We start from the raw sequence: 15,916 nt of genomic DNA on the forward strand, positions 1-15,916 counted from the left end.
TCTTTATAAAGGTAATTGGTCAACAAATACAATTTAATTGCAGTCAAAAACTATTATTCACGCCATTGGTAAGAATTTTTTTGTACTGTTTTTTTGTTTATTAATAAAGAAAATTTTGTTTTAAGGATGTTAAACTATGTTGTAAAGTGCCAGTTATTCGATTTGATATATACAGAGATCAGTGTTATAGTGTTACTTTGGCTGGTGGAATAAGTAAGAATGTCGATGATAATTTTACATTTATAAATCCAGTAAGTTTTAATTATTGTGTTCTTGTACATATTTTAAAGACAGTGTCTTTTTTTGTTTTTAGTGTGCTGTTGAATGTGTATTCAAACGTGCAGGAGCTCTTGAAAATAATCACCTCAATATGTCACTTATGAACGAACTTATTCGAAGTAACGTTCCAAATAATCCCGAATTAGTTGAGACCATTCATTTGGGTTATGAGAAATGTGCCAAAGAAATTCTGAGTAAACTAAAAGAATTCGAAGCTAATCGTGAAAACATTGGTAAAAGTAAAAATAAAGCTTATCAAGGTCTTAAGACACCATGCTCACCATTTGCTGTACTAGTATCGTATTGTGCTTTGAGGCATACATTTTTAAATTGTCCCAAAAATTCTTGGATAAATACTGAGGTGTGTAATAATGCCCGAAATTATGTGAATAATTGTGAACCGGCTCAATTTGGTGGGCCGAGGCATCGGGAACGTAAGACTGGCAAATCAAAAACAAAAATAGCAACAACTGCTACTGTGAGGAATAAATAGGGGCTCAGTTTTGCACTTTAAATTGTATTCAACTTTAAAGGCATTTATTTAATCTATTTACTTGTTTTTCAAAATATTATCAATTAAATAATGGTGACTTTTATTAAAAGCATTTACAGGTTTTGTTTTTTTATTTATTTGCATTGTAAGATTCGTGGAAAGATTACTGAAACGTGACTACTGCAATATAAATCCAAAACATTTACCTCAACCGAAGTAAAAAAAAAAATGATGAACTTGACAGTGAAAAATAATTTGAAAACCAATCATTCAATTTATTATAATTACACATATTACAAACCATACCTACATGTTCATAAATGTATATGTTAACAGTTGTATAATTATAATTTATGTGAAAAATTAACATCTTTAATGACTTTGTTTCAATTTAAACTAACAGGAAAAGTAAAAAAATGCTTTATGTAAGTATACCTATAGCTGCGTTCCTTTGGAAATATTTATCTACTGCTTAGTACTTAAAGCTGCTTTGAACTACTTTTTCAGTATAGCAAAAGTAGTTCAAAGTAGTTTTAAGTACTAAGCAGTAGATAAATATTTCCAAAGGAACGCAGCTTATGTTATTTTCATTTAATAAAATTTGTCAACTACGTATAATATATGTAATGTTTTAAAATAAAGCTAGCCAACCACCACCCGCTTCGAAGAGTGAGAGAGAAAATAATTTAAGCTGTTCGAAAATAGTTAAAACCGAAAAAAAGAATGACCCTGAATTTAGCCCGCAGTCGACAAGCCACAATTTTGGCAGCTTATATTTCAGAAAAATTAAATACATAATTTAATTTTTACAAATGTGGAAATGTTTATCTCGTGATTGTCTAAATGTGTCATTTTTCGAAAACAAATTATCGGCTATATGTAAATTTTTGGAATCAAAATAAAACTTTGGCAAACTCCTGGGCAATCCAATTTTCCAAATATCACGAAATTTGTCAAAATACTTACAATACTATTCTCTAAATGTGTCTTCTGTCACTTTTTTTCAAATTCAGCCTACAACTTTTGGCAACCCATAAGGACCCTAAAAATGACTTTTTTGCAAAAGTTAAAAAATGACTTTTTAGATTTCTTGAATATCTACATGTGTAATTTTTTAGTTTTTTTTTATGCCTTTCGCTAAAAATTTGAAAATTTTTACATTTTTGAAGTATTAATTATAGTTTAGTATTAATTATAGTTTATTTAATTACCTATCTACAGTACGAATTTCATTCATCTATCTATTAAAACCAAAGAGTTATAACAAGTTGAATATTCGTGTCGCGTTTTCGTTTTATCTTGTTTCAAATCACTACGATACTAAAGAAGTTTTCACTTAAAAAAATGCAGACGAATTGAATATCTACTCCTTTTTGGAAGTCGGTAAAAAAAATCGTTGCAGTCATTTTCGAGCAAATTAAACTTTACTACAATCGATTATGACAAGTACCGTTATTTTTAGTCCAACAAAATTAATTCCAAAAACCCCACTGGAGAGTCGTCAAATAGGGCTACATACCAAGTTTGACATTAATCGGTCCATCCGTTTAGGCTGTAGCTTCGAATACAGACAGACAGACTGACAGACAGACGGACTTGCGGGACCCACTTTTTTGGCTATCATAGTAATGTCATGAAAAAATGTACGAATGCATAACTTGATATACCTATAGAAGGCACCTATATCGCAAGTAAGAAATCGATCACGTTGGGGGTTCTTAAATCCTGGCGTCATTGAGCTCTCATCCCACAAAATAACTTACTTTTATGCAAAACATTGGCCATTGCCGACCTTTTTGAAATATTACATGCACTTCTAAGGTAGGTGTTTCAATAACCTGCATATTCAAATGCAATTTAAGACCAGAGTCCGCTTGCTATTTTTTTTTATGCAGCAAACATTCTCAATTATGTTTATTTGGTACAATCAGTAGCAACTTGTTTGAAAACTATCAGATTTTGATATGAAAGAAATAATTTCTAAGAAAGAGAAAAACTTGCTTCAAAGTTGAAAAAATAAACCTATTCGTAGCATTTGGACCCGTTTTTGCACACGCCGAAGCTAATGAAATAAATCTCTCCTTTTATTGAATAACAATTCAACAACAATTGTGCAAGTTAAATTCAAAAGTCCGATTTGGGTGTTTTTTTTTAAACTATTATTTTGTTTAAACAAACCATCTACACATGTATTTATAGATTTCGAACAAAAATAAAATGCACGACTGAGTCGCACGAACTTGCACGAACATCATTTAAAATAAATTCATACCCATTTTCCGTAAAATGAAAAAGCATGTTTTCGATGCAGGGGCCTTTTAAGCTGAAATGCTAAATAAGTTAAATATACATTAACTAAGCCGGTCTAACAAATATTTGCATGCAGATCATTTCGGTGACCTTGTTCAAGTGTAATGTCATGTTCATGATAGTAGGTAAATAAGTAGATTTTTCAGTGTACCTATATGCTCATAATATATCATCTTCTGCAGACTTGCTATATCATTAGCGTTTGTTTTCATCCAAAACCAATCTAATAGATAAAATCTAATCCAAGAGATAAATTAAATTAATCTTTCGTGTATGACAAACAACAGAAAGAATAGAAAAACACCATTTAAAAATATTTCAAAAAGAAACTTGTTATTTAAATTGTTATAAATAATATCTACGTAGCACGTAGGTAAAAGTGTTTGTACCCTCTCTCGATACAATAAGTTCACAATTCTGTTAAGTGCATGAAATATGAATTAAATGAAATGCAAACCCGTTTTACGATCACGTTTTAAACAGATGCAAAATAGGAAGTTATAAAGCTATTATGTGGGTACCTAGTTAAACATTTTTTTTTAATTTAAAATGGTCTTAAGAAATATTTATGAACTGCGTTGCGTATGTTTTCTGTGGCTTAAGTCTTTGATAATTAAAACAAATATTGAATCTAAAAATAGCAGGTGTGGGTAGAATTTTTTTTTATAATAGCACCATGACCATCAGCAATAAAACATTTAATAAATATTCAAATTTATATGTGTTTAAGATTCTGTCTCTAAAAATTTACCTTCAACATGATTTACTTTATTAATTATGTATAAATTAATTTATTGAATTTTTAGATAAGCACGCTTATTTTTGAATGGAGTATTTTTAGTTTTATGATTAAAATTTATATTATGGCGAAACCTTGCAGAAATTAGGGTTAGCCCTACCAATTTTGTCTAAAAAAAACTTATTTTTTGACATCATAATGATCTCGCATTGAAAAAATGTGCCTTAAATGCTTTTTCGATGGAAACATTCGAAATTCAATAGTGTATTAGAAAGAGGCACTATCCTTAAACCCCAACTGCCGAAACTAGAACCTTATAATACATTACATGTATTATCAACTTCTTCCAACTGTATGGTTACGGTAGAACCTTTTTTACTTGCGATATAGGTACTATAGGGCAAGTTTAGGATTCGTAAAAAAAATCGAACTCGAGATAACAATTTTACATGACATTACGATGATGGAGAATGCCAAAAAAGTGGGTCCGGCAATTCTGTCTGTCTGTCTGTCTGTCTGTCTGTCTGTCTGTCTGTCTGTCCGTCTGTCTCTATCTGGAGCTGCAGCCTAAGCGAGTGAATTGATTTTCTTCAAACTTATTAGTTAGCAGTTTTTAGTGATTCCCTAGAGGGGAAATTGAAATTTTTTTTTTATGACCAAAACTAACGGTACCTGCCATATAACGGAAATAGAAAAGTTAATTTTTTTCAAAAATGGCTCTAACGATTTTGATTAAAATTTTTGTGTGTAATACTACACATAAGGGCCAACTTTTTAAATAAAAAAAATATTTTTTGTACCGTTATTAACGGTACCTGTCATAGAACGGTTTTTTTCGTTTCTGAATATCTCGTACAAAATTAACCCGATTTAAATGAATACAAAAGTGTGTAAGTAAATATAATATTAAAATTTTAGAAAATTTTCAAAAAACACATTTTTGGTTTTTTAAAAAATATTTCAAAATTTATTTTCGAAAAATCAATTTTTTGAAAACGGATCAATGAACAATTTTGAAATTTAGTTTTTATGTGTAAATTAGTTATTTCTTCAAAATGGCATACCAACTTTTTTTTTGAAAAATGTTAAAAAAATTTTATATATAAAAAATTATTTTTTTAAAAAACGGCTCCTACAATTTTCAAAATTTTTTTTCTAAAAATACCTTTTTATACGAGAAATAAAATGGCATATTTGTTTTTTTTTTTAAGATATTTTAAAACGGAGTTTTATTAATTATAAAAACAGATTTAATTTTTTTATACTACTTATGAAATTTCTTCAAAATATCGAATTTTAAATTTCTTGAATAAAAAGCTTTAACATTATAGTTACTTTAAGCATAAGAGCAAGTACGTGCGACTCCAGTCGTGCAATTTATTTTGTTTCACATTCATCGTGCCTACTGTTTTCAACAGAGAATTCTAATGATTAAATTTTTATTTGTCTAAAAGAAAATACCCTCATTTTATTAAGGACGCCTTTTTAGAAAGAAGTTGTAAATTCCAAAAACTGCTGAATATATGACTTGACTACATTTAAAAAACACTAGGTCTGCAGATTGCTACTCATAGTCCAGTAATTTTAGGTTTTATCTGCGGAAAAATTCCTACTGGGCAAAATGTAAAAAAGTATTTTATGAAAAATTTTAAACACCTGTGGTATAAAATAAATCTATAAGAACCTAGGTGGCCATCTTTCTTAAAAATATTCTCCTTATACCAGAACAACGGCGTATACAAGGGGGGGGTCACGGGGTCATGACCCCCCCCAAGAACTCAGAACTTAAAAAAGAATTTTGTATGTGATACTGAAATCTCTTGAGTAAGATTACACCGGCACACAAAATAAAAAAAGTGTCATGTACCAGGAACCAGACCTATGTTTCTATATGTTTTTAGGCACGCTGAATCCGAATTTCAAGTCCGTTTGACCCGGTCACCCTCCAGTTTTGAGCTGTGACTGCATTTTGTTTGGATTTTTATGACTTTTTTGGAGTTTTTTTGCATTTTTCTCAAAATTGAAGGGTGTTCGGGCAAAACGGACTTGAAATTCGAATTCAGCGGGTCCAAAAACATATAGAAAGATATGTCTGGTTCCTGGTACATGGAACTTTTTTTTTGTGTGCCGGGGATGAAAGCGACATTTTGCGACAGTGCACTGTGGTTTCGCCCATATGACAAAAATAAAAAAAATAAAGTTCGTTTTTTCTGTCCCAAGTGACTTATTCTAATAAATAATAGTTCAATATTTACTGCTGCATACATTTTTTCTTACAAGTCACGTGATATCTATTTTGTTTTAGCTTTCAAAGTAAACTGATTATTCAATTTTCGTTGAAAACAGGTGTTAATAAATTTGATAAAATTCAAGTATTTTTATTTTTTATAAAAGTGAAGTTATCAATATTTTTTTGAAATGGAATTACAAAAGGAAGGTGTGTAGATTATTTTATTAATTTTTTTGTCATATTTGAACGCTTAATTTTATATTTATGTGGGTAGAGTCATGTACCATTTACGCGTTTTTGCTATTTTTGTCAATCTTCAAGTAAACTTTAAAAATAGTTCTTAACCTAACTTAAGCAAAAATAGTTGTTTGTTATAAAGAATGATATGTCAGCTTTAAGAAAATCATAATCTTAGCACCCACAATCGACCACAAGTTGCGCAATTGAGGTTTAAGTGTTGTATGTTTTGAGCCTTTTTGAGCCGTTTTGATTTTTTGTTTTTATATTAATTTTCCTTAGGTACGATCTATTTTTGCCTGTAGTGTGTAAAAAACGTCTAAGACATTTGGGCAGTAAAAAGTGGCGAGAAAGTTGAGAAAAAATTACAAAATTTCAATTCCGTCATAGAAAATATAAGTTCTCCAGAAAAAAAGGTTAAATTTTGACTTTTTGAAATTTCGTATTTTTAATAATTGATTGTATTTTTTTAACATGAGAATTACTTTTTCGAGTTTGATTTTGAAATAAAAACTGAATATACTATTAAAAAAAATTAATAAAACAAAAAAAAACAGAAAAAAATTTTGTGAGTGGGCGTGTCAGTGGGCGGAAATTTGGTGTGGTGAATTCTTTTGAGACTTTATATCATGCTTGAAAGTTTCATCCCTATTGAACAAGTAGTTCAGAAGTTATTGAATTATGACGCCATCTCCATACAACCCAAACCACTGTGCAGTGCCAGCACACCAAAAAAAAAAGTTGTATGTACCAGGAACAAGACCCATCTTTCTATATGTTTTTGGACCTGCTGAATCCGAATTTCAAGTCCGTTTTGCCCGGTCACCCTCCAGTTTTGAGAAAAATGTAAAAAAGACCCCAAAAAAGGCAAAAAACTTCCTTTTTTTGAGTTTTTTGCATTTTACTCAAAACTGGAGGGTGACAGGGTCAAACGGACTTGAAATTCGGATTCAGCGTGCCCCAAAAAAATATATAGAAAGATAGGTCTGGTTCCTGGTACATGACACTTTTTTTTATTTTGTGTGCCGGTGTTATTTTCAAAATGTTGAAATTTTACAACATGAACGAAAATTAAAAGTAAAAAAAGTTTTTGGTATTCAAACAAACTATTTTACCATATTTTGGGGATGTGGTCATATTTTTAGCGAACGCTATGCTGGATTAGGATTATTTTGATTCGTTCGATAATATTAGTTGAGCTGTGCTGTAGAGTTTTGTATGGAAACAAAATCCGGATACGTACCTATTATATTCAAAGCTTTTTAAAAGAAATTGAATCTGGTAGGTACACAAAAATAATATCTTAAGGGCAAGACACTGCTTACCAGCAAATAAAAGAAGCAGCCATTTCTTCTATTTTTTTATATGATGAAGTGAATAAAATATGTTTTAAATAGGGAAGCTTTCTGTGGCCTTGCTGTGTGGAGGTCAATTCTGTTGATAAAATTCGTCATCGGCAAAATGTTAAAGAAGGATATCATTTCTCAAATCTTTTTAGTTTTTTGCAATGTTCCAGTTCAATACATTCGTCTGATAAAATTTGGTGAATTTTGTTTGCTTACAGAATATGACAGTATTTTGTACATACTAAATTTGCTAGATCTGTTGCATTTTTTGAAACAACTATCGATTTGTTAATCATCAATGGCCAGCCAATTATAGAAGCAATGTAAGCAACATTATCTAAGGCAATTTAAATATTATTATTAAATATCACTTAGGGCTAATTTTTTGAATAGTTAGATAAACCTTAGTTAGAGCTTATTCCTAGGAATAAAAGTTTTTTTTTATAGTGACATTTATTCTTCTGATAGTCTATCTGACGATTGAAAAAGCAGGGCTTAATCTAATAAATACAACTGAATGTTTTTTATATTGTAAATCGCTGATTAATACCTGAAAACGGACGAATTCGAAAATATCGCCAAAATAATTTTTTTTGTCTTTACTATTTTAATAGAGGTATTTTAAATTCCCATTCAATTTTAAAACAAAATTTAAAAAAAATTATATTTTCAAATGCAATTTTTTTTACAAAACTTTGCAATTCGTTTGCCTGAGGTTAGGAAGACTTTTAATTCAAAAGTTAAAACTGTTATTAAGTAAAAACGATTTTTATTTTAACTTTCTGGGCTAGCGGAAAACAATGAACAGTTGCTTTAAGACAAATTATTAAATCGAAGTACTCGTACAGTACATTTTATTTTTAGGAGAGGATAGCCTCAATTGGTCAAAGTTAAAGCCTAGTACAAAAATGAATCAACGAAATGGTAAACCAAAAATTTCGTTCAACTTTTCGTTCTGTAGTACGCTGTTCGGCACACCGAAATTGAAAGTCTAAACTTCTTTTTCGCACACAAACAATTGCCGGGGACATTCATTGTGTGTGGAAAAATGACATTTTGATTTTTTTTTTTGTTTTTGTTGTTCATTTTGTCATTGCATGTCTTTCTGCGATGCGTGGTTGCTTTTTTTCACTTATGTTTTCCAATTTTTGAGTATTTTTCGGTCCAGATTTCGCAAGCATTTCGTTGTCCTCGTGGAGACCGACGAAAAATTTCGTTTCACATCAGCAGCGTTCTAGGCTTTAAGGCTTAACGCTAAACTTAAACGAATCTCATACCGTTTTTGTTTGGTTATTTTTAGAACTACATTCGGAACTTTTCGATTCGAAATGCAAGACGCACAAATTTTAATGTTTAATAATTCAAAAAGCCCATTTTCAGGTTTATGCCTGCTATCAAAACTTTTGAAAAAAAAAAAAAAAAAAATTGGCATGACCCCCCCCAAGAAGCAAACCTGTATACGCCCCTGTACCAGAATATGTAGCATTTTTTGGAGACCCTCCAAAGGGATTTTTGGAATTAATTTTTTTGGACCAAAAATAGCGGTACTTGTCATACACCAATTTCAGTAAAGTTGTAATTGCTCAAAAACGGCTCCAACGATTTTGTTTAAAAAAATCCAATGTAAGTTTTAAGACAAGGTCTATCTTTTAATGAAAAAATTTTTGTTGGAAAATCATTATCAACGGTACCTGCCATAGAAGGGGTTTTTTTTTTTAAATCCGATATTCTCCGAAACGGCTTATTCGATTTCAACGAAACTTTTTGTGAAGAAGCACTTATATAACTCAAATATAAGCCAAAAATAAAATTTCGAAAAAAATAATTTTTGGATTTAAAAAAAAAATTTGAAAATTTTTTTTGAAAAATAAAATTTTCGAAAACGGGACATTTTATTTTTCGGAAATTTTGTTTTTAGATGTGGATTAGTGATTTCTACAAAGTGGCATACCAATTTTAATTTAAATATTTTTTTTTTAACAAAATCTGTTTTCGGCCGATGATTCCTAAACACCCTGTAAAACAATTTTCTTGAAATTCATTAATGTAACAGCCCTGGAAATTTCCTTCAAATTAAAAAAACTGTACGGCTACCTCAATCCGTTCAAAAGTTATGACTTTTGCAACGAGATAAGTCATTTTGGACAACCGTGCGCCGTGCAACGTATGTAACTCAAAAACTAATGAAGCTTTCGACTTGAAATAAATTGCAAATTACTCTTTAATTTATTGGCCATTGCGTGAATCTAAAAGTTCAATAAAATTTTTACAATAAATATTTTTTTTTAACAATTTGTTTATAAAAAAACATTGTGTTTTTTTGTTTTTTTTTGGTATCAAATTTTTATTTTACACATTTTTTTTTACTAAATTTAGGTTCATGCAATGCGTATAAATATATTTTATTGGAAAAAAATGTCTTTTTTGATTATAAATAATTTTCTGGACCTGGGCATTGCACGGCGCAAACTCGAGACGTCAACTTTAAAGAGCTGTAGAGCCGCCATTTTGTTTTTTTTTGTACTTCAAAAAAATTGTATCAATACTTCATAATGTCAATAACATCACATACTTTTCCAAATGTCAATAAAAGCTTTTAGTTTTCCAAAAAATATTATTGAAAAAGCTGTCGTCCAGAGGGATTTCCCCCCTTAATAAATTTGAACATTATTTAATAAATTACTTAATTATTTAATTTTGTACCTTTATTTGGAGCAATATACTGAAAAAGTTGTATGATTTGACACTGGTTTTCTTCGAAAATAGAGACTTTTGTTTAAAAAGAATTAAACGAACAACAGGTTTAATTCTTTTTAAACAAAAGTCTCCATTTTTGTACCCACACGACTTGAAACTTGTACTCGCACTGGCACTCTTCGACATCTTGTCATCTGTAACTATACGACATCTTGTTTTCTGTAACTATACAAAATACATAGTTACTTTTAACTATTTTGCTTTGGCATGTGACTATTATAATAGTCATTTTTTAAATAGTTACTCGCCAAATTTCATTGAATTCTTTTAAATGACTATGCAAATACATAGTTACAAAATAACTAATTTTTTTCCCTGAGTGTACGGTAGGTATTTTAAGAAAAAAAAAATCAAAATCGTTTCAGCCGTTTTTTTTTAAATTAAATTGAGTCCTTTTTGTAAATGTTTGGAAAAAATTAAAAAAATCTGTGTTTTTATTTTGAAAAAATTTATAAGATCAAAAAAAAAAAAAGATGGTAGAAATTATTAATCCACACATTAAAAAAAAATTTGTAACATAATTCATTGATCGGTTTTGAAAAAATTGATTAAGAAAATTGCCAATGCATAAAGACTTTTTTTTAATCAAAATCGTAACATCCATTTTTATATTAATCCTATAAAATTTAAATTTAAACAGGCAGACAGAATTGTGGGACGCTCTTTTTTCGCATCCTCTATCCAGTTGTAGTATCATATCTGAATACTATCTAGAACCCTGAACTTGCCGTATATTATGACCTACATATATCGAAAGCAAAAATTGAAGAAAATCGGTCCACCCATTAAGGACGGCATCGGCATGACAAAAATCAATTCTTATAGGGAAAAAAAAAGTTTTCGACACGATATCAATACTTGTTTTCATAAGGCAATTATACATTTAAGTTCTAGACTTTTGCTTCTAAAGCTTAGCATATTTAACTAAACTTGACTCCTCAAAAAAATCACCATTTAACCCAAAATAATTTCTGAATCTTGCTTCCTATCCCAAATGTAACGTTTTAACCAAATTTAATTAGGGTGTCCCATCAATGTTTTATTTCAATAAAAAAACACGCTTTTAACCATAATATTTTTTATATACACTTTAGATTCTTGCAAATGTAATATTATAATTGCCGAATTTCAATAGGGTACCGGTACCGTTATCATTACTTAGCTAAAAAAAAAACACCCTTTCATCTGAACAAAATGTAGGTATATAGAGACTTATATTATTCATGATTCACATGGAAAATAAAACATTTTTAGTAAATTTCTTATGGGTACGGATTTTCCTTATTTACAAAAAAAAAATATATTGTTATAGACTGCTTAGATTCTTGGTTTCTGTCATAATCATAAATGAAACATTTTAATTAATTTTCATTGATGTATCATTTTTGACACAGTTTTGATGATACATATTCTGAATTACACGCAGCAATGTAAAATTTGCATTATATTTTTAGTTAACTTATGTAAATCAAAGATACCATGACCAAAGTAAATATCAATATTTTCCTAAACTCTCAACCTATTCATACATTTAACAATATTATGTTAATCACACTACAAACATAAACAAAAAAAAGACATCTTGTAGCAATGTTAAATTCCATCGACCCCATAATTACAAGTAGGTATGTATAATCTCCATGGAATATTATTAAATATTTTTTCTTTTATTATAAAAGTTAACCGATAAGCCTAAATATGCACACAGGTACTCAAAGCACCTAAAACAAAATCCAATTATAATACCGCACATCAATATTATCACTTTCAAACTAGCGATAGATTAAATTTCATCTATTTATGATTTATCTATAAAAAAGTAGGTATCTACTTGATAAAGAGATACAAATCAAATCTCGATTTAAGTAAGAAAAATTCGATATCACTCAAGTAGAGTCTCTATAAAGAGTCAATAAACAGTGATATAGACCAGCACGTTCCAATATTGTACACCGGAATTGGCAGTGGGAAGCAGTAGCTTTATTTTCGCATATTGCTCATACGCAAAGTTGACGGTCGGTTGCGACCTTGCGATTTACTTAATTTAAGTTTTGATTATGTTTTATTTTTGTATTCAAAAAAGGCGGCTTGAGAGAGGGACGTGCCAAACCAAACCAAAAAAAAAAAAAATAATAATAACAATAATACAGAGCTTTACTCTGCTAACTGCTACTAACTTTAATTATTCGTTATAGTTACTTCCGAGTATCATTGTTATACTTCAATCGAGAGCATAATAATTGTATGTACGTACAGTATAGAATTGTTACTCTATCATAGAGAATAAGAATCAAATCGCCATTGCTATCGTATAGAGTCTCGGGCAGTGCTTAGCGGCTAAACAGAAACAATCTTAAATCGTAATCCACACTGCCATAACGACACTATACTCGAGCTGTAACTTAAACTCTCCGCATCAGCTTAAGCGAATTTAAAAATAATAATATTTTTATTTTTTTTTTTATGATCATCATCGCAAGATCTAAAAAAGATACATTTTTTTGTCAAAACGTTAATAAAGGTATCTACGATTTAAATTTCTAATCCAGTTAAGTTCAATTAACGAGTTGGTGTGGTCGCAAATATTTGTACAAGACTTTAAGGATAATAATATATGATTCCCGTTGAGTGGTGTCGAGTGGAAAATTATTTTTAATTAAATAAAACTTTCTGATTTTTTATCAGAAGCAAAAAAAAAAAAAGATTGAATTAGAATATTAATTAAACTTTTGTGGTATACTTAAGAGGTATCTAATAATTCCCTTTATCATTCAATAAAAGTGAAAAATGGAGAAAAGTGAATCCCAAATTGAAAAAGTGAGTTTTTCATTAAAAAACAATAATTGTCAATTTTATTCAATTTAAATAATGCAATAAAAAATATATAAATATATTTATTGAAAAATAATTTAATTAAATTATAATTCTAACCTTGAGGTTTAATTGTTTTTTTTTTTTGTACTTAACCCTTAAGTTTATAGTACCTACCTATTTAAAACAAAAATCAAGTAAATACCTACAAGTAATTTATTCTTTTACGGTGTTTAAAATATTTGAAAGAAGTTTGTTTACCTTGGATTTTTTTAATTAAGTTACTGTAAATGGATTAAATATTTAGAACTTAACTTTATTGAAAATTGTGGTTTTATTGAAAAAAAAAACAACAACAACAAATTGACCGTAATTCCTCGAATTTCAATGTACATAATTACATGTTTCTATTGAAAAAAATTCCCCTTGATATTGACATAGTGTAGCACTTGAAGCGAGTGATTTTTTTTTAATGATTTGCTATAATTGCTATAGAAATGTGGTTTAATTGAAAGTATGAGTAATTTAAAAATAGCTAAATCTTTTATTTTGTTTAAAGTTTTCTTGTAACCCTGAATAAAAATTAAAAAAAAAGAAATTATTTTAAAATGCCGATTTGTCTTTAAGAAAATATGTATGTATGTTTTATGTAAATTTTGAAGTTACAATTTAATTTTATTTAAATTTATTAGATTTTGGTAAAATCTTTATACGTATAATGTAATCTTTAAAATATTATGTGAAATTTGAAAATTACATTTATCTATAATAATCCAGTAAGAATAGAAGAAAAATTGTCAAAGAAAGGAAAACATTTATAATAGGCTGATTTTTGGTATACAGCTTGGTGTTAGGGTGGTTTAAAATCTGTAAACAGTCCTGAAGTTTCCTCTGTCCGCTAGTCCCATTATAAAGGGGCCAAAGTTCACAACATTTTTTAGACAAAAATTATGTTCAACCAAAAATCAACCTGTTACAATAATTTTCCTTAAAAACTACCCCAGCTATTATATATCGAATTTATTATTTTGTAAAGTTTTAATAGAAAATGAATTTCTGTGAGTGAGATGTACATATAACTATAATCGCTTGTACAAGTACAGGTACACTTGTTGTACACTACACAAGTACACACTCCCTCGCTAACTCAGTTGTTAAATGGAAAGTACCTGGCACACATATTGTTTTTATAATACCAAAATCTAATTTTTTTGCATCACTTTTGTTAGTTTTCTATCACTTTTTAAAATTATCAAAAAATAAATTTCGGAAGTTTGATTTTTTTTTAGTTTTAAAATTAAAGATTTTAATTACATATCCAAATTAAAATAAATGCAATCTTGTAGAGATGAAAAAATTTATAATTTTAAATTTTTTGAAAAGATTTTGATTTTAGTTGGTCAGAAAGTAAAGCTGAATTCTAAAATGTTCTGACTTGTCTTTGAAAGCCATTCAGAAGGTGGACGTAATAAATAAAATGTTTAAAATTTTAAGATGAATATGAAATAATTTCAAAAAGATACATTTTGTAATACTTTCTTTATGAATAAGGATTCAATTAAACATGAGTAAGCATAAACGTATGTATCTCAAATGTTATTAATAAAACAAAAAAATATTCTATTTAGCTAAAAAAAAGAATTAAAATTTATAACAGAAATGTCTTTAAATCAACATCACAGATTTAAGCTTACATAAAATGTACGTACTTTCTAGTAAAAAAAAAAAAACAAAAAGAATCAAACCAGCTTCAGGTAATTCAAAATAAATAAAGTGAAACAATTTCGAATTAGTTTAACAAAAAAATATATAAATAAACACCAAGCTCAATGAACTCCTTTAAGCCGCTCAGACAACTTGTGGGTACTTCTGTGCGTTAGTAATTTTAATTGAATTAATGAATAAAAAAAAAACACTGATCGTATTAATAATACTGGTTAGGTAGGTAGGTCAGCACCTTAAGATCCGCTTCAGAAGAATCAATTGAATGGGTGTAATTATTTAGAAATGTATGAAAGCTTACACGAATATATAATTTTTGTACAATGGGTAGGTGCATGGGAAAAAAATTATGTATTTGTAACCTTTACGCTTGGTTTCATAAGAATTTGTTTGTTTAAACAATAAACATACCTATCGTCGCTATGCTGCCAAAACGCACTAAGTCATATTTTAAGGATTTTTAGATTTAAATGCAAAACGGTTCAGAATGATGATATCGATCTAGTAAAATACCACACTAAGAAATATTTGGCGTACTTTATGAATTATTTGAGGTATATTTTTGCACGAAGTCAGAAAAAATAACTTTAATACAGGCACAACGCACTAAGTTGACTTAGTGCTTTTTACCTGTAACGCAAAAAAAATTAAATCAGTACCAGTTTATAGCAAGAGAAAGCATTAATGAGACTTAGTGCATTTTTCCTGTCTTCAAAACAACATTTTTAAATTTGAAAAATGACTTACAAAGTATCTTGTGAGGTAAATGTAAGAAAAAAGCGGTCAAATGTAAATAGATTAATACAAATTATAAGTTTATCAGCGAGTAAAGACGACTTGAATTTTCTATATGAATCTTAATAACCTTTTAAAAATGAATTAGAATTCTCGTTCTTAACTGGCTTCAAATTAAATGTTTTCGATACGAAAAAAATAAACCGGGAATACTTCAAACTTAATATGAATTTGACCACAATTTTCGAAACTTGAAC

General features: G+C 28.9%; 2 protein-coding genes across 3 annotated transcripts in view; both read left to right on the top strand.

Moving 5' to 3' along the window:
* On the top strand, positions 1-877 carry LOC129907201 (uncharacterized). The gene is made up of 3 exons (XM_055983300.1): positions 1-68; positions 126-251; positions 314-877. The coding sequence occupies exon 3, from the start codon at positions 371-373 to the stop codon at positions 770-772; it is 402 nt and encodes a 133-aa protein (XP_055839275.1). The 5' UTR covers positions 1-68; positions 126-251; positions 314-370; the 3' UTR covers positions 773-877.
* An 11,891-nt stretch (positions 878-12,768) lies between these two features.
* LOC129907178 (solute carrier family 2, facilitated glucose transporter member 1-like) overlaps positions 12,769-15,916 on the top strand; it is a 48,618-nt gene continuing 45,470 nt past the window's right edge. The window contains exon 1 of one of the 2 annotated variants that reach the window (XM_055983271.1): positions 12,769-13,208. In XM_055983271.1, coding sequence (XP_055839246.1) covers positions 13,179-13,208 — 30 coding nt within the window. In that variant the 5' untranslated portion in view covers positions 12,769-13,178. The remainder of the gene's footprint in view (positions 13,209-15,916) is intronic. The other variant, XM_055983270.1, reaches the window with a different exon arrangement.

Source organism: Episyrphus balteatus, chromosome 1, assembly GCF_945859705.1.
Source record: "Episyrphus balteatus chromosome 1, idEpiBalt1.1, whole genome shotgun sequence".
Classification (NCBI taxonomy): Eukaryota; Metazoa; Arthropoda; class Insecta; order Diptera; family Syrphidae; genus Episyrphus; species Episyrphus balteatus.

Excerpts from the sequence above, each read along its gene's own strand:
- LOC129907201 (XM_055983300.1), top strand. The coding sequence starts at position 371 with ATGTCACTTATGAACGAACTTATTCGAAGTAACGTTCCAAATAATCCC.